The sequence below is a fragment of the Candoia aspera genome, chromosome 2, assembly GCF_035149785.1.
Source record: "Candoia aspera isolate rCanAsp1 chromosome 2, rCanAsp1.hap2, whole genome shotgun sequence".
In the NCBI taxonomy this organism is placed as follows: Eukaryota; Metazoa; Chordata; class Lepidosauria; order Squamata; family Boidae; genus Candoia; species Candoia aspera.
Genome location: NC_086154.1, coordinates 114,512,451 through 114,538,573, shown reverse-complemented (window position 1 = coordinate 114,538,573; position 26,123 = coordinate 114,512,451). Strand labels below are relative to the sequence as shown.

At 41.6% G+C, this 26,123-nt stretch overlaps 1 protein-coding gene across 7 annotated transcripts in view; it reads left to right on the top strand.

The window, feature by feature from the left end:
* The window catches only part of RBFOX3 (RNA binding fox-1 homolog 3), a 402,758-nt gene that overhangs the window by 334,311 nt on the left and 42,324 nt on the right, over positions 1 to 26,123 (top strand). For 4 of the 7 annotated variants that reach the window (XM_063293354.1, XM_063293353.1, XM_063293355.1 and 1 more), the window contains exon 1: positions 4,406 to 4,643. The exons of the other annotated variants lie outside the window; for them this stretch is intronic. In XM_063293354.1, the coding sequence (XP_063149424.1) occupies positions 4,542 to 4,643 (102 nt within the window). In that variant the 5' untranslated portion in view covers positions 4,406 to 4,541. Of the gene's footprint in view, positions 1 to 4,405; positions 4,644 to 26,123 lie in introns of those variants that run through there. 7 annotated transcript variants of the gene reach the window in all.

Below are 26,123 nucleotides of genomic sequence, written 5' to 3'. Positions count from 1 at the left end.
GAGAGGGACTGGCCCAAGGTCACCCAGCTGGCTTTCATGCCTAAGGCAGGACTAGAACTCTCAGTCTCCCGGTTTTTAGCCCGTTGCCTTAACCACTAGACCAAACTTATATGGATATATCTATAAGGTTACTAGAAGTCAAGTTTTACTTGAAAGAGAATTTATTTACTTTTACCTTTATCACTGACCCCTGTGACTTGGTCTTGTGAACTATTGGTATTCTTTTGGAATAGCATGTCAATGCACATAAGTAGATTTATGGGGAACTCCTAACGTTAAAGAAGTTAATGGGATGCTGAATTATATCCCAAAACTCTAAAATCTGACTGTCTTTGAGGAATTATAGTTGTACCAGGCATGGGAAGTAGCAAAAAGAATTATATTGAGAAATAGGAAAAGTGGTATTTTTCTGGGCATTAAGGATTGGCTTTCGGTGTAATTCATCCATTCTGGAAAAAGCAGTGTTTTCAACTAATCAGAGAATGAAGCAATATGTTCTTCTCTGACTAGATTTCATGAAATTTTACAATAATATAGTAATACTTTTAGGTAATAGTTTTTTATATTTCTGTATTTGATAATAAGAGACCCAGTTTGGTCTAGTGGTTAAGGCCCCAGGCTAGAAACCAGGAGACTGAGAGTTTTAGTCCCACCTTGGCCACGAAAGCTGGCTGGGTGACCTTGGGCCAGTCCCACTCTCTCAGCCCAACCCACCTCACAGGGTGGTGGTTGTGGGGGAAATAGGAGTATTAGGTATGTTCCTTGCCTTGAGTTATTTATAAAAAATAATAAAGGCAAGATAAATATCAGAAAATATTACAAGGTATCTTTTGTAAACCAGTGACATCTATACATTTAATCTATATTTTAGATGTTTAATATTGCAATTTGTTAAGTTTTGTGACAGTCTTTAAAAGTTTGGGGAGGGGTCTTTTTTCTTTTATTTATTGGCTTGGTTTAGGTTTTTATTTTGTTGTTGTTTATTAATTGTTTTTAGTATTGCATGGCCCTTTTCTGTTGGCTATCTTTTCTATTCTGGTACTGTACTCTGTTTGTTTGTTTGTTTGTTTTTTGGTAATCTTATAATAAAAAAAATAAAGATTTTTTTTAAAAAAACAAATACTACAAATAGCATCTGTCTGCTCCAGTATCTTTCCATAACTTCTTCCTTCTATTCATCAGCAACGTGTGTGTGTCTGTGTGCATGTGTGTGTTTGTGCGTGTGTGTTTTAATACAAAGCTGCTACTGAGCCATTAGTAAATATGTTCCTCTTCCTGGGAAACCCGATAGATTTCCTTCTATTACATTACTGCATCCTTTGGGGCATCACATTCAGAATTTGTTTCTGGCTGATTAGTCTGCATGGGATGATGATTAAAAATAAGATCAGGCTCCTTGAATAATGTGGCAGGATCCTTTGCTGGAGAAGAGTCTCTGCTTTGCTGTCAGGGTTAATTGTGCAGGGGCAACAGGAGACATGTGACCTAACCAGCCAACCCCGTTCAAGCAGCATTCGTGTGATCCCCATCTGTTCTCAGAATGGACCACCCTTGACACCCCTCCTTCTTGCTGTGGCTCTTGCCATATACCCTTTTCACCAAGAGCCCCAGGTCGACATCCATAAATCTCTCGCTGGCTTGTATTCCCTGATCATGAATGCTGCTCAGGAGCCCCAGGCCTCTCTCCTCCAAGGCTGCTAGTTTGCACCACTTCCTGGGAAGATATAATGAAATGCCAAAGCTCATGGCAGCTTCTATTGCTACTGTAAATCTGTAGGTCCCGACACCCAGTTTGTTCAAAAGCTACAAACGATGGCTGCACCCAATGTATTTTTGCCAATATCGGTACCACTCAGAATGAGCCCTCGAAGGAGAGGATAATGTTTTCTCGGGACCCCACGGTACAGCAAAAAGGAGCAAAGCCACCCTTCCTCAGTCAGAGTAGGGATTGTGCATCCGTATGTGAATCAGATCCGAAAATAATTTAAGTCCCCAATTTTATACGCTGCATTTTTCAGATGGCTGCTGCAGCAGGAAGAATCACCTAATAAAACTCACTTAGAAGCCTCTCTGCCTGGCAGGGAGTATTCTGCCTCGGAGCCTTGGAAGGCAGCCCAATTGCCGCGTACCCCACGTTCTGGCTGAACTGAATACCGGATTCACGTTTATGCTGCACAGTGAAGCTGGATACAGGTGGCTTTGCAGCTGGCTGGAAGACTTAAACTGGGCCCTGCAGAGAATCAGCCTTAAGCTGAAGCCCCAAGTGGGCTTTATGGGCTGGTCTAAAACCTGAATGATTGTTCAGACACCCTTAAGTTGAGTTTACTCCTGGTGACTGCAGCCATGCAGTGGTTTTCTGGCAGTGTTACAGAAATAATCTGCTACTGGCTTCTTATAGGATTATTGTTTTTTCCTTTTCATATTAGCCTACCGCCCTGAGATTCCCAAGCAATCTCCCATCCAAGTCCAAACTAGTCCTGCTTAGTTTCTGAGATCATCAAAGGTCAGTTAGGTGCTACCACCTGCTAAGGCATCCCCAATTTTCCTAAAGTCTGCAGGAATTCCATGGAGCCAAGGCTTCAGCATGCACTTGAGAAACAGGCTAGTACCTACATAACCAGCTCTTACTATTGATTTTCCTAGTCACTGTGGAGATTTTTTTTTTCCTGGAGGCTCCCCAGAGTGTGAACCTGGACACTTGTAAAGAATGTGATCCATCCTTGTTTGGCTGACCTGTTTTTTATAACTCAGGCTATATGATTTAGATTTGGTGGGTTTTGTATCAATATTAGCAAGCTTTGGGTTACGTTCTACTTGCCAATGCACTGATATAATAGGGATGTGATGGGTGGCTATCAGTGATCCATTATCCTGAATAGAATCTTCTTACTGCATAAATGAAATATCTGTAGCTCCGAAGCTCCAGATACCTCAGTGTCTGGCCTGAGACCCAGGCCCTTGCTTACAAGTTTCATGTGACTTTTTTTCTATCCTTTCCTATTGAAATGACTGTTCTGAAATTTACTGTGAAGGCGCTGATCAATACCAAAGATTTCACAGCAGGATTTTCTCAGAATTGAATTCTCAAGTTAAAGGTGTGCAACTATAAAGGCATGATAAAAAAAATGATCCAAGAATATAGATAATAATGTATTTGCAGCTCTGGAGTAATGTGTTGATGGTCTGTAAAACCCTGTCAAATGGTAAGGAGATATTACTGTATTTGTTTATGCATATGTATTTAAATTCCTATTTGTACATAATGCGGGGTTTATGAGAGCACAGAACTTGTCTGTGCGATGGAGCTCTCACTAGACAGAATTTAATTATCTGGCTAACTGTTGGACAAGAAGGATATAAAGTCAGAAATAAATGGAAACTTCACCAAAAGGAGGACTGCTACTAGGAGTAGATTCTTCCATTACTGTACAGGATGTGTGCTTAAGCTTTGCATTTTGCTGCAGATCCAAACATACAAGATTACTATCCGACAGAAGTTGCATCAAAAAGACGGTTCTGGCAGGTGCTATTACATATTGCATTACAGCATCGGGGGCCTTGTGAGATGAGAGATGCTGCCTCAGACAGCAATTCTTGATTCAACTTGTGTCAGGTGGACATCCTGCATGTTTGAGTATGATATGGCAGAGCCCTGAGCTATAGTACAGAGATGTCTCTGCCTTTTCCATTTCCTTTGATAGGATCATGTTCTAAAACAGAAACTGCTTCTCTTTTCAAGGAAAAGAGAATAGTAAGTGTTCATATTATGTCTTACTGAATTTTCCATTCTATCTAGGCTCACAAGCCAAATAGTGGTGTGTTTTTTTAAACAAAATCTCATTCGGCCACACTGTACTTGCCTCTCTTTCTCATGTCCCTTGACCCATACCAGTCTAACTTTCTTCAGCTGCGTACCTTGGGTTTGCTGGTTTCAATCCCCAGGGGTGGGGGGAGAGGCTGACTGGGAGAAACAGCTTTTGGAAGTTGGTATGCCACACCAGCCCTGGAAGTGCCCAGAAGAGCTCAGGCAGTTTCTCTGGGCTGATGCCCGGGCAGGCAGCAGAGCTGAGCTAGGTACCCCACCCTGACTGTATTGTCAAAGCAAAGCTTGCTTGGTGGCCTATTTATCGCAGGGCAAGAGGCTGAGCTGCAGCAGGTGAGGGGTTAAGTGCAGGCTCAGCTGTTCCGGATTTTCTTGGTTTCCTAGGGAGCTGTTTGATATCTGAATGCACAGGGGACTCCCCCGCCTCTCAGCCCAATCCTCCCCCCCACCCCCACGCGCACACGCACACACACACCCTTTGCAGACCATGCGCTCGTTCAGCCGCTTCGTCTAATGGCACCGACTCTCCGCCTGCACGCTGCTCCTTCGCCGCTTGAGCTGAGGACACAGAAGGCAGTTCCTCTCATGGAGCCCTCTTAAATAGCTCCACACGAGGGAGCTGCCAAAGGGGGAAAAAAACGGAGAAAAAGCCAGTCCTGTGAAGGGAAGAAGCAGAAGGAGCTGCCAACATCGCTGCTTCTGGGTTTGCTGGCGACCCATGCTCTGCTCGATGGCTAACTCAGGCTGCCTGCTGGTCTCCAACTCAGCTTTGCTCCCGCACTCTCTCCCTTGTCCCCCAGCCTTCCTCTACCTCCAGCAGGTAAGTCACCTCTTTGTGCCTCCTCTTCACACGTGCTTGGCATCCCCAGAGCTAAGGGTCAGGGCCCCTGTCGCCCCTTCCCCGCTCTCCCCAGAGGCAGGTCCACCTTGCTCACAAGTTGGATGTGGGCTCCAGGGTGACACCTGTGCGCTGTCTGGCTGCAGTGGGGCTGACTTGGCAGCGAGCTCAAGGAGATGACACTTCTCTGGGCTTGTTAATAGGGGTGCAGCAGTGTTCAACTTTACCTCTCCCCCCTTAAGACAAATAGGTGGCTGTGTTGTATATCTGGAGTGTACCTGTTTGGGTTAGCAGTGGAATCCATTCAGAATGTATTTGAAGCCTGATTTCTGCCAGCAAATGTGATGCATGTGGGCTTTTGATGGGCTGTCCTGCTCTTGCTCTCTTCCAGTTGCCTTTTTGTTGCAGTCAAATTTTATGCTTCCAGGGTGGGCTGGATGTGACTGTTTTGTATGTATGTGTGTGAAGTAATTTGAAAGATAGATCTGTCTGTCTCGACTTGGCCCTCCAAAGTGCTGCAACCCAATTTCCAGCCAGCTTTGGTTTTGCCAGGCGTGTCTCCCTCAGCCGAAGCATCTCGCTGCAATGTGAATCTAGTTCCTTAACTTCTCTCAGGGGGAGGGGGCTTGTGATGCCCACAGCATCCTCACCAGCAGGGCAATGACACTTCCTTTCACTTTGGCACTGTGATCAAGGAGCTGCACATGTTTCTTGCCTGGGATCTCCAGAGGAAAGGAAGCCGTTGCTTCAAAAGTCTCTTTGCAGCATCGGAAATCCCTGTCTCCCAGCTGTGCTAACCCTTCCATTTGGGCTCAAAGGAGTTTTAAAAAATTCATAGCTTCCCAACCATTGGCACTAAGCCGTTGACGTGGTCAGCCACCTTTGGGATAGAAGGGCAGTCCCGGCTTGTTCTAAAATCTTAAATAAAAGAAGGAAGGTCATTGTCGTTTGCTTTAATGCTTCAGACCTTTGAATGGAAGGAGAAGATAACTCACACCTAGGACTTCCTTAAGTTTGCAGAGTAATGTGGCTGCTTTTTTCTCTCAGCAATCTGGAGAAGGGGAATTCTCTGAATCATGGTTTTCTCTGCTCTTCGTACGTGTCAGTCAGAGAACCAGAATGGAATGGCTCCTATTCCAGAGGAAGCGTGGGATTTGGGATGAGAGGCGTTCTGTAATTTCACTGTCTTCTTGCTTATGCTTGGAATTCCCTGGGAAAATGAAGACTCATTCAGAAAAATATCACAGTCAGCTGCATGAGGGATTTATGAATACTTGAAGGGAATACGAGGGGAGCCTCTCTTGCTTCGAACTAGAAGACAGACGGGGCTAATATGATTAAAACCCGGAGGGTATTCTGTTAGGGGAATCCTTTGGGGATTTTGATTTTGGTCGCACTGCGTAGCACTTCGACCAGCTAAGACTTCGGCAAAGCTGCATGGACGTTTTGCCTGGTGCATATTGCATTTCCTCTAGGCTGGGCAAGGGAATATTGCAAGCAAGTTCATTAAATGAGTGGCTAGAGCCCAAAACACCAGCACAGGGGAATTTAGGGAAAGGAGAAGCTTCACCAAATAGCTTCATTTTCTTAGCCTTTCTCAAGCCACCTTGCTTTTATCTGGCCTCCCCACCCTCTCTGCTTTCTAAGCCTCTTCCACTTTGTTTGCAGGTATTAGGAGTGTGTGTGTTTGGAGGGGGGTGTTATATAATGTTAGGCAGATTATTTGTTTGTAATTTTTTGTTTTGTTTGGAGAATAAGCTGAAATTTCTCTTCTCCTACGCTGGGCGGGAAACAGTCTGCATTTGAAGTTTTTATTCATAGTAACATAGTAACATAGTATACATAGTAACATTCAGAGAAAAATGTAACTGGCAAAAACTCTGTATGCAAAGGACTTAAGGAGAGGCCTGTGTGAAAGCTGCAGCTTGTGACACAGTTATTTGTATCCTGTCCCCCACCATTTTGATTCAGGGTTATTCCTTTGAGGCCACGTGTGGCCTGGTGCCTGAACGCAGGCTGAGCGCCCTGGTTCACTTTGGGGCATTCAAGAGTAACTCTAGGCTTGAACCTAACCCTTAACTGTGGCTTGGTTCCTGTGGTGTAACTACGGGATGAAAGAACCCCATTTGATAGTAAGCAGGCTGCCTGAGATCTCTGCTGTCCAAGGAATTTTCACCCCAGTTGAAAACTTGAACCTTAACATTTGATTATGGAAACCAGATTATTAGACCCATCAACACATGTTTGTCAGATAATATCAAGGGTGTTCAGTTGCAGTTTATCTCCAGCTCTTATTTCAACGGGCAGAAGTTTGGTGGGCATTCAGACAATGTCAGAGCCAGTTCAAGTTTTTTGACATCAGCAAGAAAAAGTCCAAATGTTATGCGCACATGTGCACGGGCGCACACACAGACACAGTCTCATATTCCTATAATAATTAGATAATTGATAGTTTTGCAAAATTTTAATGGAGCTTCCAAATCTGCAAATTGAAGCTGCCATTTCACTGCCCCTCCAATGAGATATGCTTGTTTCTTCCCATTTCTTTTATTTAATATTTGTTCCTATAGACACCTTTTAGAAAAACAATATTTTTTAATAGCTAGGGTAAGATATTAGTTAAATGGATCATTGGCCTAACACAGTGCCTATGGGTTTTATCACACTAGTTTATCTTGTTTGCAAAATAAAGAATCATCATCCAGAAGTTTAAAATTTTAATATTTAGGCTCAGTTTTAATAGTGATGTTGCTAATATGTTCAGTCATAATAGGATTATATTGGTACATATTTAACATTTGGTTATACATTCACAGATGTTAAATGCAAAAGGACCACTAGTGCAATCTCTAGTGACCCTTTATCTCTCGTAGACGCATTAAGTGTTCAGAGTTTCCCCTCTAAACTTCAAGATTAAAAACCATAAAAATAAGTGTCTCCTTCATTAGTCCTTGCTAATTGCTTGACACTTGGTATGCATATAAATGGATGTGTGTACATATTGTATATTATATTAGTTTAACTGGAAGTGCGAGGACATAGCCAAAATATTGCATTAATTTAAGTATAATCTTATGTAGCATTACAGGCAAATTCAGAATGGGTTCCAGAAACTAAAGCTTTAGAAAGCAGGTTTGAATAGTAGAATTTCTTCTGCGTATAGATAAGCAATGAGTGTGAGGCTAAATAAATTAGTGTGCTTTTATAATGGATATCTGTGCATAAGTGTTTGTGCATGCATTTATCATACATATATGATGGCATATATTTTAGATGTGTAGAAGTAGACAGAAAATATGGGGCTTTATAGCTGGAGCAAGCTGAAAATTATTATTGTGTGTGTCCAACGACAGGCTGAATGCTGATGTGAATTTCCACACTATTGGCAGGGAATACTACTAGTAAACGGTAAGGCTGAAATTGAGTGTTACCACTGTCCAAATAAAATTTGAACATTTGGTTCATTAAGGTTGATTTGCTCCATCCCTAGTAAATGCCAAAGTTTTAGTTAATTACTTTAATATTAATTTGCCCCATATATACTGAGGTATTGTGCTCTTCCTATAATATTCTGTGATCCACTGCCTCCCAAATCCCATTGCAGATGCATTGTTATTTTTTTTAATTTGGAGATCAGCAGGTTAACATGCTACCACATGCTAGCTGACGTCTGAAGGCTGCTTCAGATCCTATCAAGATGCTGAGTTACTCTAAGCTGTGCATGCCCCCAAAATGGAAGTACTTTCCTGTGACAAAATACACAGGCTTAACTCTTTGCAAAATCCTATTCTGAATTTTGAGTTTATGTTCCCACATGTATTTGTAAAATTCAGCTGCTATTCCCGTCACTTAGCACTCACACACGTTCTGTCTTAACAAAGGGGATAAAAAAGTAGAGTTCTGTCTATGAAGAGGACTCATAATTTCTTACACATATAGTACACACAGTGCACACATACATTTGGAAACCAATTATCTATTGACAGAAGCCATAGTAAAAGGCAAACTTTGCCTTTGCTGGAGTTTTATTAAAATGAAACACACATACACAAACGTCATCCCTTGTTCAATATGATACCCTAATATTTCATCATGGTCTCCAATATTTGGAAAGCAATGATTGGTCAGATGATGGTGGCAAAATGCAACCAGAAGCCGCCTCAAAGAGCCTGGGCTGTGTTGCCACCTTCCCAACCGCTCCAGACTCTGCTGCCAAGATTTGTATGGTGGATCTCACAGACACGGCATGCAACAGAAACTATCCATTTAGCTGGCAGGTAGGAGGTTCTCTTGGGCGCAAATGGGAAGAAGTTGGGGAGAAGAAAGAGGTGAACCCAGGATGTGTACAGGTTGCATTGTACAAAAAGCATGATGGTTTAGACACAGGATTGTGGCTGACCTATATCAGAGATAAATTAAAGAGATGCTACAGAGCTACCAGAGAAGTTTGCCCATAATGTGGTGTTCTTTCCTTGGTGCAACAGAATCAACAGAGATAACAATCATCCTGTTTAGTAACTTGGTGCTTAAAAATTGTCCTTATCCTCATCAGATTTTTGCTACAAGCAGCTTTCTTTTGCACCAGTTAGTTCATGTGCCACTCCACCATGAATCATCCTGCAGAGCTGGTAACATGTTCAATGGATCCAGCAGTCAGTACTAACTCTATTAATGTGAGCTAATTTGTGGAAGGGGTCAGAGCTTCTGTTAAATGTACCCATGCTGATACATGTTGTTTGAAGGCAGCAAGGATCCTATAAAGTTTTGAGTCAACCCAAGCAGAGTTTCTCTCCAAAATGATAGTGCCTTCCTGAACTGAAAATGGCCATAGCTTAAGAGCCACTTTGAGGGAAGGGAATGACATCAGCAAGTTAAAAAAGATCACCAACCATATTGTTGCAAAGTTAATCCTTTTTAGGTATTTATTCTTGCTACTGGTTCTTCAACCCTTTCAATATTTTTTCTTTATTTTTGACAGTCTCAGCCTAGCTAGGATCCTTTCTGCTCCCCTGCCCCCAGCCTGGAAGTAGCGGGTGGTTAGTAGGCCCAGCTGGCCTACAGGAAATGTTTTACACAGAAAGAATTTTGAACAAATGCATGAAAATGTGTTAATATAGCAGCTTTTGCTAATTGATTTCATCTCTGCTGCTGGGGAGGGCCAGGGGAGGATTATGTTGTAAATTAAGGAAAAAAGTCAAAGCAAAGCAAAAGTAATGAAAGACCAGATTAAATGGGAGTTGATGATTATAGGTAATCTTCACTTACTAACCACAATTGGGACCAGCAACTCTGTTGTTAAGCAACACAGTCGTTAAGCAAAACATCACGAGACCACGACAGACTTACTACCTCACTTCTGCTGCAGTCATTAAGTGAATCACCCACAGTGGTTAAGCGAGACCCCATGTGACCACAACTTGCAACTTCTTGCCAGCTTCTCCATTGACTTTGCTTGTTGGAAGCCAGCTGCGAAGGTTGTAAATGGTGATCACGTGACCGTGGAATACTGCAACCATTGTAAATGCATGCCGGTTGCAAAGCCAGGACGCTGCAACAGCTGCAAGTTTGAGGACCAGTCATAAATCTCCTTTTTCAGCACCATTGTAACTTTGAACAGTCGCTGAATGAGGCAGTTGATGAGTGAGGACTACCTATATTGATCTATTTAGGCCACAATCCTTTTTTTCTTATATGGAAGAAAGAAGTATATAGGTATGTTAATTACAGGAAACATATCCAATTAGACTAATCTGGTAAGATTTGTATCTGCATTGCTTGCACACATTCACTTAAAGTAGAGATGTAAAAAGTGCAAGACAGGGCCACACTTCTGTGTGCCTAGAGAGTCCTCCACCCCTTAATTGCTGAGACCATTTTTTAAAAAAATTTGGGTGGGTCCTTAAAACTAGTGCCTTAAACCTTGCAGACTCCATTTCACCCTTTCACCTCCCCCAAATGTGTCTTGCGTGCACCCATTTGGAATGCAGCTGTGGCTCCTAGGCTGATGGAAATTGTGACGTGCTGACATATAGTCACCCAACTGAGGCTGTTTGGCTCCTGCACATGCAAATACATGCTGTCAGCTCCCTACCTGCTTACACAACATTTTCCACATGGTTTTCTTATATGGTACAGTTCCTATACACATACATACATGCATACATACATACCTACACACACACACACACACACACACACAAGAGTTTTACAGATTCAGACATATGTATATCTATAGATATACTTTCATGTGTACTCATATTATGCATATACTTACACATGCATAAATATATAGGCTTAGGGTTTTTTTTTAAATTCCAGCTTTCACTTTAACTGAAGGAACCTTATACATAATTGACCAAATTCAATACTTTTGCTAGCAGTGATATGCAACTTTAATTGACAAATTTGGTGAATACTTTATCTGGACCTTAATAGTTATAGCTTCCATTTTGGCATCTATGGAGTCATTTTATTCATTTTCAGTATTTCTTAATGGATAAAATTGACTTGGATCCCAGGAACAGGGATGTAGGGTGGCAATGATATGCTGTTTTAACTAAAAACATCCTGTGGTTTAATGAATGGTTTCACCCATGAACATATGTGTACACACAAACATTCCACTTTCCTTGATTTGAAATTATGTGATGGGGGAGAGAAACCTGCCAAACTACACCATGGCCATAAGCAGCAACCCAGGCCAGCTAAAAGTGCCAGGCAACATTTGCCATCATTAACAGTTGACTGGATTTTCTCAGCTTCGTGCTTTGGTCCTATTGGTTCAAAAGAACAAGTAAGAAGAAGGCCCACAGAAGGAGTGAGAGAAGAATTACTAAGCCAGAGGAGAACTATCAAGGAAAGTCAGAAAATCAGAAGTCCAGTAGCACCTTTTCTGATTTCATTGATTGATTGAGTTTGTTAAAGCCATCCAACTCCCAGAAGACAGATATGTTCAGCTTTAGATTTCAGTTCTGGAACTTAGAATATTTCTATGTGTGTTTATGGGTGAGATTGTGTGTGAAGTTTCTTGTTCATAATGAACTGTTGTATGCCCACCAAGAGGATACCTTCTGACCTTCTAGTTTGGTTAGACCAGTGTTTCTCAACCTTGACAAATTGAAGTCCACACATCTTCAAGTTGTCAAGGTTGAGAAACACTGGGTTAGACAAAGAGGGGCCAACAGCTGACTGATACTGCTTCCCAGAATTGCTTCAGAGTTTTGCATTGGCTCAGCTCGTTTCTCTTTGTGCAGGTGTGTCTTTGAAATAAGGCCTTCAGCAGAGATAGTCTGCTATTCCTGTTCATCCCAGTCCAGTTCACCTCTTTTCTTGTGCCAGGGGTACCCACATTCAAGGCATCCACAGTTGCAGGCCTGCCTTTCTTGAATTACCTCTCCCCACCAATGGAAGGTTCCCCCCCTTGACTTTTGTTGTGAAGTCAACTTTCCCCTAAATTCTTCTTTGTATAAGTTTCTGTATTTTTTCATGTGTGAAGAAGACTAGAGATAAGTATGTATACCAGCTGCCTACTTAATGGATTATTATACTAATTAATATTAATAACAACAGCTAATATTAATATTTAACATAACAGACATGATTTTTGTCATTTTTTAAAAAGAGTGTTCTTGTATATGAACAAAATCAAATTTTTCTCAGCACTGACCATTTACATCAGGCATAAAGTTTGTCCAGGTTAGGATTCAAGGTAGTTCTGAGTTTAGCGCCTCTCATTTTAGAAACTACTGATATTTGGAGTTCTAACTTGATTCCCTCATCCCAGCTATATATGTAGTCCTAGGGAAAAATGGATTTTGTATATATTCAAAACTTATTGTTACCCCATCATCATATCTGAGTTCTGTGTCCACAGGTTCAAGCATACCATATCATAATCTCCCAAGAATTTGTACCATTTCTATGTACTGTATGTGTGAACTTTGTGTTTCCTGTTGAGATTTTCAGTGGCTTTTTATGTCCCACAATAGTTGAGTTCAGCTCTGGAAGCAGGATATTCACTATGTTTAGCCACAACTGGCACACTGGAAGAGAAAAAAAAGTTTGTGCATAATAGGGTTCTATTTTTCTCTTTAATTCTCATTGTGCTACAGGGTTTAGAATCCTGCATTAAAATTCTGTAAGTAGAAAAAAGACAGTTCTGCTGGAGACAGGAGAATAATGCAAACATTTTGACAGACTAGATCAGTGTTTCTCAACCTTGGCAGCTTAAAGATGTGTGGACTTCATCTCCTAGAAATCTGGGAGTTGAAGTCCACACATCATAAAGTTGCCAAGATTGAGAAACACTGGACTAGACTAATGGAGGTAAAGGAAGAATAACACTCTCATAAGTTGTATCTGTAGACAATGAGATTAAAGGAAGGATTATGCTATGCAGATGTCTCATTCTCTTCTCACTAAACTGAAACCCTCATGAACTTGGTTGCTTTTGGAAACTGTTTATGCCATTCTCTGTAAGCATGGGTGTTAGGAACTTGCTCTTTAAATCTTTAAATCCAAGATACCTGTTTGGCAAAGATAGTTAGGTGACACAGTCCTTGCCTATCCTAGGCACTTTTCCATACAGTCATTCTGGCTGAATGTCTGGGGTCATAAAAAGTTTGTCTCACTTTTGCAAGATTTCTGGAAAGGAAGTAGTCCTAGCAAATTCAGGAAATTGGGCATCTGGCAAAATGCAACAGAAAATTGATGGAAGTATAGCCCAGAGGAATGTCCCAGTTCACTTAGAAGTACCCTTCCCAGTTATGTCCTAGCCTAGGATCTTCTTTGCCAGATCTCTCACTGACTCAGAGAATTCCAGCTGGCTCCTGGCTCCTCTGTCTCTAGAGAGCTTCTGCCAGAACTGAGCAACCTTCTTGCTGTATTGGAGATGAACATCCATTACTGATGGAGTTTGCACTGAATCAGCAGGTTCTAGTCCAAGCCTCTGGATGATCTGGGAGCAGATCCTGCCAGGATGTAATCTCTGGCCCTAAGGGATCAGCTACAAGGAATGAGGCAATCCCTGGCAGAGAAGATAGTCTGAAGAGCAAATCTGGGGAGTGGCTCCAATGGTCGGAGTGATGCTTAAAAAAACAAAAGAAAAAGAAAAAGCAAGTAGAGAGGGGACATGTAGGAACCTCAGATAAAGGACGATAAAGCAAGGAAGATATGTAAGCTTGGCTCAGAGAGGAGGGATAGAAAAGAGAACATGAAGCTGACCATAGCAAAGATCAGGTTTGAGCAGAGGAGCAATGGTTTCTTGGACTGGCATGCAGCACTCCTAAAATGTTCAGGAACCAAATTTGTTCCCTATTTCAGTTTCCATTGCTGCCTCCTGTCTGTTCTTTCCCATTACTTTCCGAGTGCTGCTTCCACTGTCTTGTCTGGCTCTGGACCTCGCCTAACTTTTTAATTGTCATGTACTGGCAGAAGATATGAAAACCTCTGGGACATCCTTTGGTGTTATCTTCAGCTGCCTTGTAGGAGTTTTTGCTTTAAGGCAGTGAAAAGGGGCTAATCTCTTTTGCCTACTGCAAGGCCAGCATAAATATTTAGCATGACACTAGTCTTCCCTTTCCAGTGCTTTCTGGATTTCAACACCCTTCCCCAACCAAGATTCTAGCTAGGGGATTAGGAACGTGAAGTCCAGCCCTTCTAGAAGGCCTGTATTTGGGGAAGGCTGTTTCATATCCCCGCTGAACAATATCCAGCATCTGAGGCCTCCTTTTCAATTCAACAGTAATTAATGAAATTGTGTAGTATTTATGCAGCACGTTTTTGTAGGGCTCAAAGAAAATTTTGCTGCTGTGTCATTGATTGTGTATACAGGTCCTTATTTGTCACTGAAATCTGTTTAAGTGATAATCGTCTTTTAACTGACTAACTCAAGTTTTAAAAACTATTTCAGTTCCAAAACATCTCTGTGGCTGATTGATTCACAAGATGAAAGAAGTATGACTTAGTTTAATTAACACCACCACTTTCTATCTTTTTCATACCTATAACAGGGTAGACAGTGCCTGCCCAAGACATTTTGCTGCCCAAGGCAAAGCAGGAAACAATCCTTCTGTCCACCTCAAGTCCAGGTACATATTCTGGCCTTAAAGAAAAAAGAAAAAAAATATAACACTAGTAAATTAAATATGACAGTTTGCTACCCTTTTGTTATTCTCAGAAAATCAGCTGCCTGAAGCCACTGTTTCAAATTGACCAGTGGTCAGCCCAGTCCTGAAAAATTTAATCAGAACCAGAGTAAGTGCAAGCCCTCGATGAGCAGCTCCACTAATTATAATTTGCCTTTACAGATTAAACAACTGATGTTTTAATTACCCAAATTGTAATTAAGCTAGTTCCATATAAACTTTTTAGCAACGATGGCATTGGTCAATCAAATCTAGCACTCTACAGTATGTGTGCAGTGGAAAGTCCTTTTGTACTCTAAATTGCACCCCCGTTATGTTTGTGATTGTTTTAGTAATGAACAGCAACCACTGTAGGGTAATCTTAGGAGCAACTAAAATGTCCCATCCTAGAGAACAAGGTTTGGAGTTGTTAAAATGAACTCACTTTTAATATACTAATGAGCATTTTTTCATTAATCCACAACAAAAATGAAACCATATCTCTATGCCTTTCCCTCCAGTATAAGCTTAATACACCATCAACTATACTGGTTATTTAACTAATTTTTTAATGGCACTGCCTCCCTAGACAGATGCGTAGTGGTCTGATGTATGTACTGAAGCCATTAGTGGACAGCTAGGACCACTGAATGGAGCAGAGCTTAACACAGCGGAGAAGCTGCACACGGAAAAAGAATATTACCGTAAATAGCTTTTCATGAGCTTGTCAGAGAAACACAGGTTATTGATCTTACACACTCAGCCCTCCCAAGCATAAAGAATCACACGCTTAGACAAAGTAGGTTTAAAAGTAAAAGAGTCTTACTGATTTTATTCTTGTTTCAGTTACATCCATCTTCGGTGGAAAAATGAAGATTCTTTGTTTCTTCTGTTCCCTAAACTTAATGAACTCTTTGCCCTCATAGCTGCTAAGAGCTGCATGCAGATAGGGGCAGAATCCTTCTTTGCTTAGGCCTATGCATGTGGCCAAGATGGAGGGAGCTGTGAAAGCATGCTGCCTCCTTGGACGGTGGAAGAAGGAGGAAGAGAAAGAGAGAGGAAGTGGGGGTGGCAACACACAGCTTCCTTGCACATACATATGCTAAATGAGGCATGTTGATTTGTTAACATCTCCAAGATGTACAAGTACCAAAGAAAGAGAGAGAGCCAGGAGATGGGATCCTTGGAAACTGGGAGCCAGAAGGAAGAAGAAGCAGATGCTAGAAAAACAATGGGTTGCCCCATCAGTGAACCCCCAGGCTAAATCACTCCTTGCATTGGGAGGGCAGCGGGCATAGAGCTTCTGTAGCAACTCTCAGTATCCCTCCAACTTTGAGAATCAGTAGGTTGGAGATGTGGGGGGGAGGACTTGTGTCCCTCCAGTTCATGCAGATCCACAGTTTCCAATATCCCTCCCACTGGCCATGATGGGAACTGGAGTCCAACAATCTCTGGAGCGTTGGTCTGGTAAGTCTGGAAGGGTAAGAGATAGGAAGGAATAGAATGAGACAGCAAGTTGTTTTGGGAGCTGCATGTTGTGGGGAGTTAATTAGAGTTAATTATACCAATTAGCTTGTAAATGAAACTCAGCATTTCTTCTTTTTTATTAAATTCTAACCAGATACATATTGTAATTTCTTTGCTGCATCTGACTAAGCTAGGGCCTTGTCAGCCCCTGCTGCTTCTTTGCAACTTTTCTTCTCTACACATGCATGTTCCAAGTTACCCAGCCACTGGGCCCCGTTAACACATCTTGCTTGAGGAAGTTGTATCAGGCATTGTTCCTTTGTGTGTGAAATGGTGGCCACTTCCAAGTAGGGCTAGTAGTGTTCAGTCATCTTTCATACTGATGAAATGTAATGGGGAGAAGTCCAGTTGTTCTCATAGCTGTACAGTGTCTTTTGATTGGTAACACAGGTTTTCTCCATCTGGAAGCTCTTCAGTTGAGCATCTCACAGAGTTCTCCAGGCCATAACCTTTCTGGAGACAATGTCCATGTTTCCTGCATCTTTCCAACATTACAGGTGCCCCAGTTTCTTGCCATTCCTTTATGCATGTTCTTAAAACATAAATAAAGAATTGCAGAATAGAGAAACTTTTTTAGAATAGTGGAGCCACTGAGGAAACTGCTACCTGTCTAAATAAACCTAATTTTCTCAAACAGAGTGCTCTTAAGAAATGGTTTTGCAACTCTGAAGCAGAAGCTGTGCATTTTTCCTCCATCACTAAAGTAGCTTTTTTTTCAAACAAAACCCTTTTTTTATTTTCATTCAGTAAAGAACAAATAAATAGATGCCAAAATATGTGGCAAAATATCTATATAAATAAGCAAAGCTAGATTCTACAGCCAAGAGATGCACAATGAGCTTTATCAACTGCACCCTCAAAAGCAGCCACGATGGTTTGTAGCGGTGGGTGGAACTCCCAAGGCATGCGAGTCTCTGGTGTGTAATATGGATCAGGTGTGGTTATGAACAGTATCTGTTGGCTGGTTTAGCAGTGTATCTCCAGGCTAACCTGGGATTGTTGTTTGTAAGACTCTAGGTGTGGTTATACCAAAGTGGTGAGGCATTCATCATCCTTTTTAAGGTGGCCATTTGATATATCAGGGGGTGTGAGTGTGCACATTTTATTAATTATGGCCTTGGCTTTTGGAAGAAGGGTGCCCCTCACAACTCCTTTGTATAAATACATTCGGATATTTCTATTTCACGGCCCCCATAAAACCATGACATAAATGCATCAGGAGAGAGACTTCTGACCTGGGATCATCCCAGCCCTTATTAGTTCAAGCTTGTGCTTTAACAGAGTAAGAGCTGGTAGAGTTTCTTCACCCCGTGCTTAGTACTCCCCCTCGCTGCCAATGCACGACTGCAATAACCTCGTTATATTAATCGCCCACCCCCATCCTTCCAAGTGGCCACTTCAGCACTTTCCCACCTAGCTGAGCCAGAGCACATTCCCAGGCCCTCACCAGCCCGTTCAGAGCCCCTGACAGCCACAGATACCTGACGCCGACACCTTCTCGCTCTGTATCGATCCCCTCTCCTTTCCAATCAGTGCTGCCAGGGTGATGGATCAGAGAGGCTGTGGCCTTGTGCTCCCTCCCTCCCTCCCTCCTCTCTCTGCTGATGCAGCCACAAAGTGTGGGAACTAGGAGGAACACCTGATTCCTCCATGGAAGGCTCACACAGAAATTAAGCTGGACCTACAACCGCCTAGCTGTGGCAGCACAGCTCCATGCTCTGCTTCACATTGCTTCCTTAGCCTTGACAGTAGACTTCTCTTCAACTGACATTTCATATCAGTGTGACCTCTAGCGTATCTGGTGAAGACTTTGATCCAAGCCGCCCTCACAAACTATGGTGGTTAATGTTTGGGGGTGGTTGAAACTAGGTTTTCTAATGTTATCTGTGCTGCATTTCTTCTTTTCAGTTTGGTGCTAAAGCACAGGTGAAGATTGGTAGCTGGGTGCGTGGTGGACTGGGGAAATTAGTTTGCTTAGAATCTATTTAAAAAAACACCTGCAATGTGCAATGTATACTTTTGGGTTCAAAGCAAAAGTGGCAGAACCAGGGTGCTTTTTACGATGGAGGGTCAACCACAGAACGTACATTTCAGCAGCCGCCACCACCCCTTTTTTTCCTCAGTACATCCTATGTCAACGTAATTCTTTTCTCTCTTGTTTTTATCTATTGAAATCAATGGCCTGATAAATGAGAATGCATAAGGGAAGACCTCAAACAATGAAATATCTCTTGGGATTATATTTTAAATGATTAACTTTATTGCCTTGAATGAAAAAGGAGCAGTCCATCAAATCATTTCAAATACAGATCTATATTTTGGATGGGCCCACTCCATGGGTGGGGCCCGGGGCATGGTCCCCATACCCTCCTGTTAGTAAAGAGCTCAGGCAACATTAACGTTATCCCTCTTAGTTTGCACAGAGTATACAACAGGGAGGGCTGTATCCTTAGTAATCAAAATACACGGGTATAGCTATTTTGTGTTTCCCTCCCTGACAGATTTTTTTCATGGAAAGGAACCAAGTCAAAATAAGCAATGGAAAACACAGGAGGTTTATAAATGCCCCTGCCCTCCCCCTCCAAAAAGGCAAGCAGCTTATACAACAAAAGATCACCTGGGACAGAGCACTAAGTATAAGCAATGACCTAAGAAATGGAGTGGTGGTGCAAGGTGTCACTTCCAGTTCTCCTCAACTTTGAATTTTCAGGTATTTCTTTAATAACCTTTTACTGTAGGTATATTTTTGCCACCCTTGAATGAATGTTCACTCTTCTGTTCGTAAGGAATATTGATCTGAAGAGAGGTGGCACGCTTAGTATTTGTTGTAGGTGTTTGTTTTGGGTGTTTGTTGTTTTGTGAAGAGATAGATCTCTGCATTCTTTGTCTACCCTGCGCAAGGACAAATAGTGTGGAGATTTTTAGGAGTAATGTAACAAGAGAGCTCATCTGTCTCTTGACGGACAGAAGATATACGCCTTTTCTGCCACTGAATCAAACACTGGCTCAGTCATTGCTTTTTCTCCATGCTTCTGATGGGATGCCTATTTTTTTTTTAAATTAATGTCTGTTCCTTTGTTCCTTTATCAACCAAAAAAAAGAAGCTATTGTTTTAGGGGGCAAAATTGCTCAAGTGATTTAATGTGGGAGGGCAGAAAAAGGGGGCTGCCTTTGCACTAATTGTAGGAAGGACTCTTCCAGGGTAATCTTAACATGAACGGGTTAAACCGGGTGACTTTATTAATTCTTCTAGATTATTTTATCATGACTCTGCCTCAAAGGGCCAACCGTGGCTTCATAATAGCTTGTAGCTAACATTTGTACACCATTTCCCAGCATTTCTAGATAGATGGGTCTCTATATAAATTGGATTAAAAATAAAGTAAGTAACTGTCACTTACAGATCTCTTACACAGTACCAGTTGTCCATTTAATCTGCTGTAGGTGCAGATGGACATACAAAGATGGCTCGATGGGCAGACAGACTGGGAGATGAAAGAAGGTACAAGGACAGCCCAGGAAGTTTGCTGCTGTCTCAGAGCAGCAAACGTTGCTTTCCTTGGCAGTCAGGGTACAAACTAGCCAAGGTCATTGAAGTTATCTTGGTATCTAAAGCAGAAAATCCCTCCAGGGCCTCTCCTTGCTCCATTCCAGGAGATGGACGGTGGTCGTGGTGGTGGTAATGATGCCATTTACTTTTCCTTTTCATGATGGCTCCCTTCCTTTACTAAGACTTGAAGTGTCTAAAAATGAATCTTTCTGAGGGAGGACCCTGGCTTAGCGGGAGAACTTCTCATTGTAGATGGAAGTTCTCGAGTTCAGCTGCCTTAAGGCTTTGGAGAACTGCTCTTTCCCAACGTAAATAGCAATGGTAAAACAGCGATGCCATTCTGGATAAAGGAAAGAGTGTGGGATTCCTGCACCTTGTCTGAAATGAGTGTGAGGAGAGAGGAAAGAATTCAAGAGCAAGGAGAAAGAATTCTTGCACGTTCTTGACTTTGTGTCATTCCCTTCTGCCTCAGTTCTAGAAGGAATGTGGGGAAAGCTAGTAGAGCTTACTATTATTAAAAACTGTTCTAAATAGCTAAAGTAAGTGAAATATGGGTGTGTTGTCTTATAATGGGTTCTTGAAAGTGACATTTTAAGTGCTGTTTTGAATATCAAGATATTCAAAATCTGCCTCTCTCTTATACCTACATCCTTCCTCCATTTCATCTCAAATAAGAGAAATGGCAGCTAAATTAATTATTCCCCTTTCAATAATAATCTTACAGTACATAATACTTTTTAACTAGTTATACATCAAAACGGCCTGAGATGCTGGTGGGTTTCCACTATAATGCAGATACTTTTGTTCTGATATATAAGAATGCATCCATAGGATAAAACCAACTTCTAGGAAATCCTTTGTATAGGCATGGCTTCTTATCTCATTTGGTGCCCCAGTTATTGCCATCAAAGGTTAGTTTTAAATGTTTGAAGATCATGGGGGCTGCTAATAGAGGACTTTCGTGGTTTCTTTTTATTTACCTAATTTTAATGTCCAGGTATTTCCTCCCAGAATGGTAGGAAAAATGGCTGGTTTTCCTGTATGAAAGCTGGGTTGCCCTGCTTTCAAAGCCATATCAGTACACAAGTAAAGACAAGGCCAGCTTTATGGTATAATCAACCCAGCTGGCAGCTTTCTGTTCTGTCCTGCATGGCTTCACTCACCCCAGATTCCCTTGCGCCCCTTTCCCAGCCCTGTAGTAGTTCTTCCCACCATTTCCACAGCAGCCGTAGGTTTTGTTAGCACACGGGGGTTCAAAAGTCCGATTAGTCGTCAGGAGAGCAAGGGGTCAATTTGCCAGCGCGCCTTCCTCTCCATTTAACTAATTTAACAGTGGAATTGTTACAAATTCCATTTTATTAGAGCCTTGTTTCTCAGTCCAGCTGAATTACCCAAATCTCATTTTCTCAGAAGTGCTGAATATGTAATTAGAGGAAAAATTATGCTCCTGTTTCCTATTAGCGTGGAGTGTGCCTGTGAGAGGAAGCGTGTCCGCACGGGGGTGGACCACTGTGTGCGTATGAGTAGATTCAGGACTCTATGTCCTGTGTGTATGTGGGCACACTTCTTTGTCTTAATCTATAGAATTACAGACATGATTCCTCAAGTCCTCATTCTGGGCTTAGGGACGTTTACAAGTTGTGTGAATGTGAATGCCTCTATTTTCATGTGCCAGAGCGTCTGCATGTACATTGTTTTGTATGAGAGAGCATATTTTTGAAGCAAAGCATTGCTTAGGGAATATTTGTTTTTCCATAAAAATCCTTAACATTTTGGTGTTATTTTTTAACTATCTGTCTGCAAACATTCTTATGTCCTAACTGAACAGGCATCCATCTTTTCCAGAAAAAAAAATTAAATCTCTGCTTGGGATGCATGTGAATAAAGGGGAAAGGGATGATTGGTTGCCTTTTTGGTTCCCCAAACTAATGGAAAGGATGTCTTCGTGCACTTCTTTAAGGCTGTTGACCCCAGAGCCCAACACCAAGGTTTCCTCCCTAGCATTTTGGACCCATATAAATTGTTGGGATCAATTGATTTTGTAAATAAGGTAACTCTTTGGTCTCCTATGTCTGATCATGTGTAACAAGAGAGAAGATTGAAGGAGGTAAAAGATGGGTTAGAGTAAAGCATAACTAAATAAAAATAATGAAAATAATGAAATGTAATTTCAAAGCCTGCACTGCCACCTTGTTTAGTCCATTAACACATAGGGGCCTGGAAAGCTGCATTGTCTGATATTATACAGTGTATCTCTCTAACCTTTTACTGGCTGCTCAAACTGGAAAAAGATCTCCATGTTTTAGATAGAGGCATTTCCCATTGCTTGTTACCTTGTCCTTTTTTCAAGTTGGACATACCCAGAACTGAATTTGAGGCCTTTGTCTTACCCTGCTATTGGGCTTCATTCCATGGAATATTCGCCAACTTGAGTTGTCTCTCTCTCTCTCTCTGGATAAAAATCTAATACAGTAGACTCTCAGTTAACCAGAACTCAAGCAACCAGCACTCTCAAGCAACTGGCAGAAAAATTGAATAAATAATACAGTAGACTCGCAGTTAATTGGAACTCACTCTCAAGCAACCGGCAAAAAAATCGAATAAATAACACTTTAAATAAAATTTAATAGTCACTCTCAAGCAACCAGAAACTACGTTTATCCGGCATCTGCCAATCCCCGTGGGTGCCAGTTAACTGAGAGTCTGCTGTAACAACAACATCAGAGTTCATCAGAGTTTTTTCCCTGCCTCTTTTATCCTTGTAACAGTCTCCATGGTCTGCTGTTCTGAGAGGGAATGACTGGTACAAGGGCATTCACTGAATGTTATGATTGGGGGATCTGAACCTGGATTTTATCAATGCTGTAGCTTTGCTGCTAACCTCAAGTAAATAGGAATGATCTGGATCCCTGATTTATAACTATATAAGGCTGATCTTGGAGGATTCACTTTAATTTCATAGATTCTGCAGTCCTGAGTTATCTACAATGAACAATAGTGTATCAACTTTCTAATCCTCATTCCTGCCATTTTCATTTTGGTCAGCCTCCAGTTTCAAAGCCAAGAAGGCACAGACTTTTTATGAGGGACTTACATACCTTTATTTTTCCCTCTCCTCAAACTTCTTAGATTATTTGCCAACCCAGGCCATAGAGAGGATTAAAAACCATCCTGTTTTAAAGATGACAAACTCCCCTGTGAAAAATATTGATGATGCCATTTCTCTTTATTTTCAAATTTAGGTTCCAGTCTTAGTTAAATATTCACTTCTCATGAAATCCTAATTTCCACCTGTAATTTAGCAATAAATAACAGGATTAAATATCTAATAAAAGGAGCAATAGAAAGTCTAGATGGCATAAACAGCCAAAGCTGGGGCTTTGAATTTGTTTGTTGGGCCGTTGGGTGCAAAACAAAACTGAATCTAACACATTTTTGTTGCCTTGTTGTCAAATGTAAGCAATAATGTGAACACATGTTGTTGTCCATAGCATAGTAGATTATCCTGAACCTGTAATTTTGTCAACACACTTGCATTCCTCTGGAGCTTCTTTTCCCAAGCTACAAGTCCCCTGTAATGGTTATTAATCTATGGGAATATCCAAAAGAAATAGTTGCTTGTCTTTTTGATCATTTACCATTTGTTAGTTATCTGTCATAAAAGAGAAAACACATCTATCTTGAATGAGACCAAAGCACTGTGTTGGAAGCAAAAGCTGCAACTTGAGGGATGGTCCTATCAGACATACGAATGTATTTATCTTGATCTCCAACTCACTTTATCCCCAAAGTTTAGGGCAGGCAGCAGCAATAATCCAATAACACCTATGATAAAATGATCATATAGAAGTTTATTAATTTTTTTCAGGTGGCCTATGCTAACACCAGCTATCATATATAAATTAACAATGACTCCTTCCCAAGGGGAAGATGGTAGAATATGGCTTGGTGGGTGAGAGGAACAGCCTGTCTGGATGGAGTATGTCCTAAGACCGCCTCTGCCTTCCTGCATCCCTTTTTCTACTGAGAGCTTTCCTGCAGGCTAGAATATGGTAGATGGTGATGGGAAAATGGTTTCAAGGCCCTACATTATTTTATCCCAACATTTAATCTCTTTTTCCATGAGTAATGCTTTCATTAGGAGGTTGAATGCTAGGGGGTGGGGAATTGCTATTCTCCTCCCACCTAGAAAATAGGAGTACCTGAGGTTTGAGTTAGAGGGAGATAAAAGGGGATGAAGTAGATTGGAGAAAGGGTGAGACAGTTTTCAATACATGATGGGACTAATTTTAAGGATATTTTTTCCCTAGTGTGTATCCAGTTGCATGCATCCTATCCAGAAAATGTCAGGGATAGGTTATTTAGATGGCTAAAATCCAGTTAAATTGTTTTCTAGACACTGTGAAACAGTACTGAAGTTCCAACTGAGAAATGTTCAAAGGAAGAGAGATTTGGATAGGAGAGCCTCTCCCTATCCCATCTTGAAAGTGTTGTGTGAATGCATGGCATGGATTTTGGGTCTGGAACTGTATGTTAGCTCCTGTATGTGAGCACACAGGCAGCTTTTAGTCTTGAAAAGCAGTGGAAGCAGTTGCCAGCCCTCCAAGGTAGACAAGACAGGAAACATGATCAGATGAGCTAATTCTACTTTATTGTAAAGCTACATTAACAGAATCTTGCAAGTCTGAAAGTACAATTCTCCCCACCCCCCATCTCCTTTACAGCCTGAGAAACTAGGGAGGGTCCCTTCTGAGCCTCTTACCCCTTCCACTATCCAGCTGCAGGCTATGCTGCCTCTTATCTGACCATTCCCTAGGCAGCATCTCTGGGCCCAGTCTCCCAAGGTCTTTCCCACAAACCATTACAGCAGTAGTGTGACTCTGCCTGGATCTCAAGTCCAGGACCCACAGCCAAGTGAGAGGGGGCACAATCCTGTGTAATGAAGGTTCACCAGAGCAGCAGCAGATAGGCCTAGAATCAGTGCCTTAGTTCTCCTGGCATATCATAGCCCACTGGTGTTGATAGTGGTGTCTTCAGTATCCCCCCACCTTTTTTTAAAAAATATTTCATAGTCACAGTACATATAGGGGTATATACAGTAAAAATACAGAGGCTCATTTTATTTTATATACATACGTACATACATACATACATATAACGTTTTCTCAAACAAAATGGTATTCCCAACTGGCTGTCTTAAAGGCGGGGAGGGTGTAAGATTATGAAGCCTGGATCAAAATTTACTTGGCTGCGTCATTGAGTGGAAGCTTTGTCCCTTGCTGCATCTCCATGCTAAAGAAGTCTTTCCTGGATGAATTTTTGCTTGTCATGCAGCTGTTCAATGGCACTGAATGCTTGCCAGATAAAAAAGTTAGCAAAAGTTGGCACTTCAGAACAATTAGTAGATGATAAGGAGGGAGGTTATTGTACCTCTTCGCTGGGTCTGATCTGTGAACATTCTGCCTGAGCTACATTCTTTTATTTTAACTTATTTTTGCTTTGTGTGTAATCCTGCTAGAATCTTTGCTTTAAAATTTGGAGCTTATTGGTCTTTTCTGCAAATCTTTCAGATTTGATGCACTGCTGGGTTGTTATGGATTCCTCATCACAAGTCTGAGCTTAACTGCTCCAGAATATTCCACCATGAAAAATGGAGGAAGTCTAAGTCATGGCTGAGGTACATGATTGAATTGTAAGGGAAAAATGGAGGCTAAATTTGGCTTTGTTGTCACAATTTAGGGTTGCAAGCATGTTTTGCCACAACCCTGGTTAATCCTATATAGGTAGTCCTTGCTTAACAACCATTTGTTTAGTAATGGTTCAGACTTATGACAGTGCTAGAAAAAACAACTTACTACCGGTCCTCACACTTATGACCGCTGCAGCATCCCCACAGTCATGAGATCATGATTTGGGTGCTTGGCAACTGGTTCACATTTATGGCTGTCACAGTGTCCCACTGTCACATGATCGCCATATTCAATCTTCCCAGCCAGATTCTGTCAAGCAAAATCAATAGGGAACTGCATGAGTCGCTTAACAACCACGTAGTTCACTTACTGCCCACGGTGATTCACTTAACAACTGCTGCAAAAAAGGTCATAAAATCGAGTTGGATTTGCTTAATGACTGCTTCACTTAGCAACCAAAATTCTGGTCCCAATTGTGGTCATTAAGCAAGGACTACCCGTAATTTTGTCTATAATGCATCAGTTGCAATAAAATGTTCTACTTCTACTGGAGTGAAAGCAGAATTACATG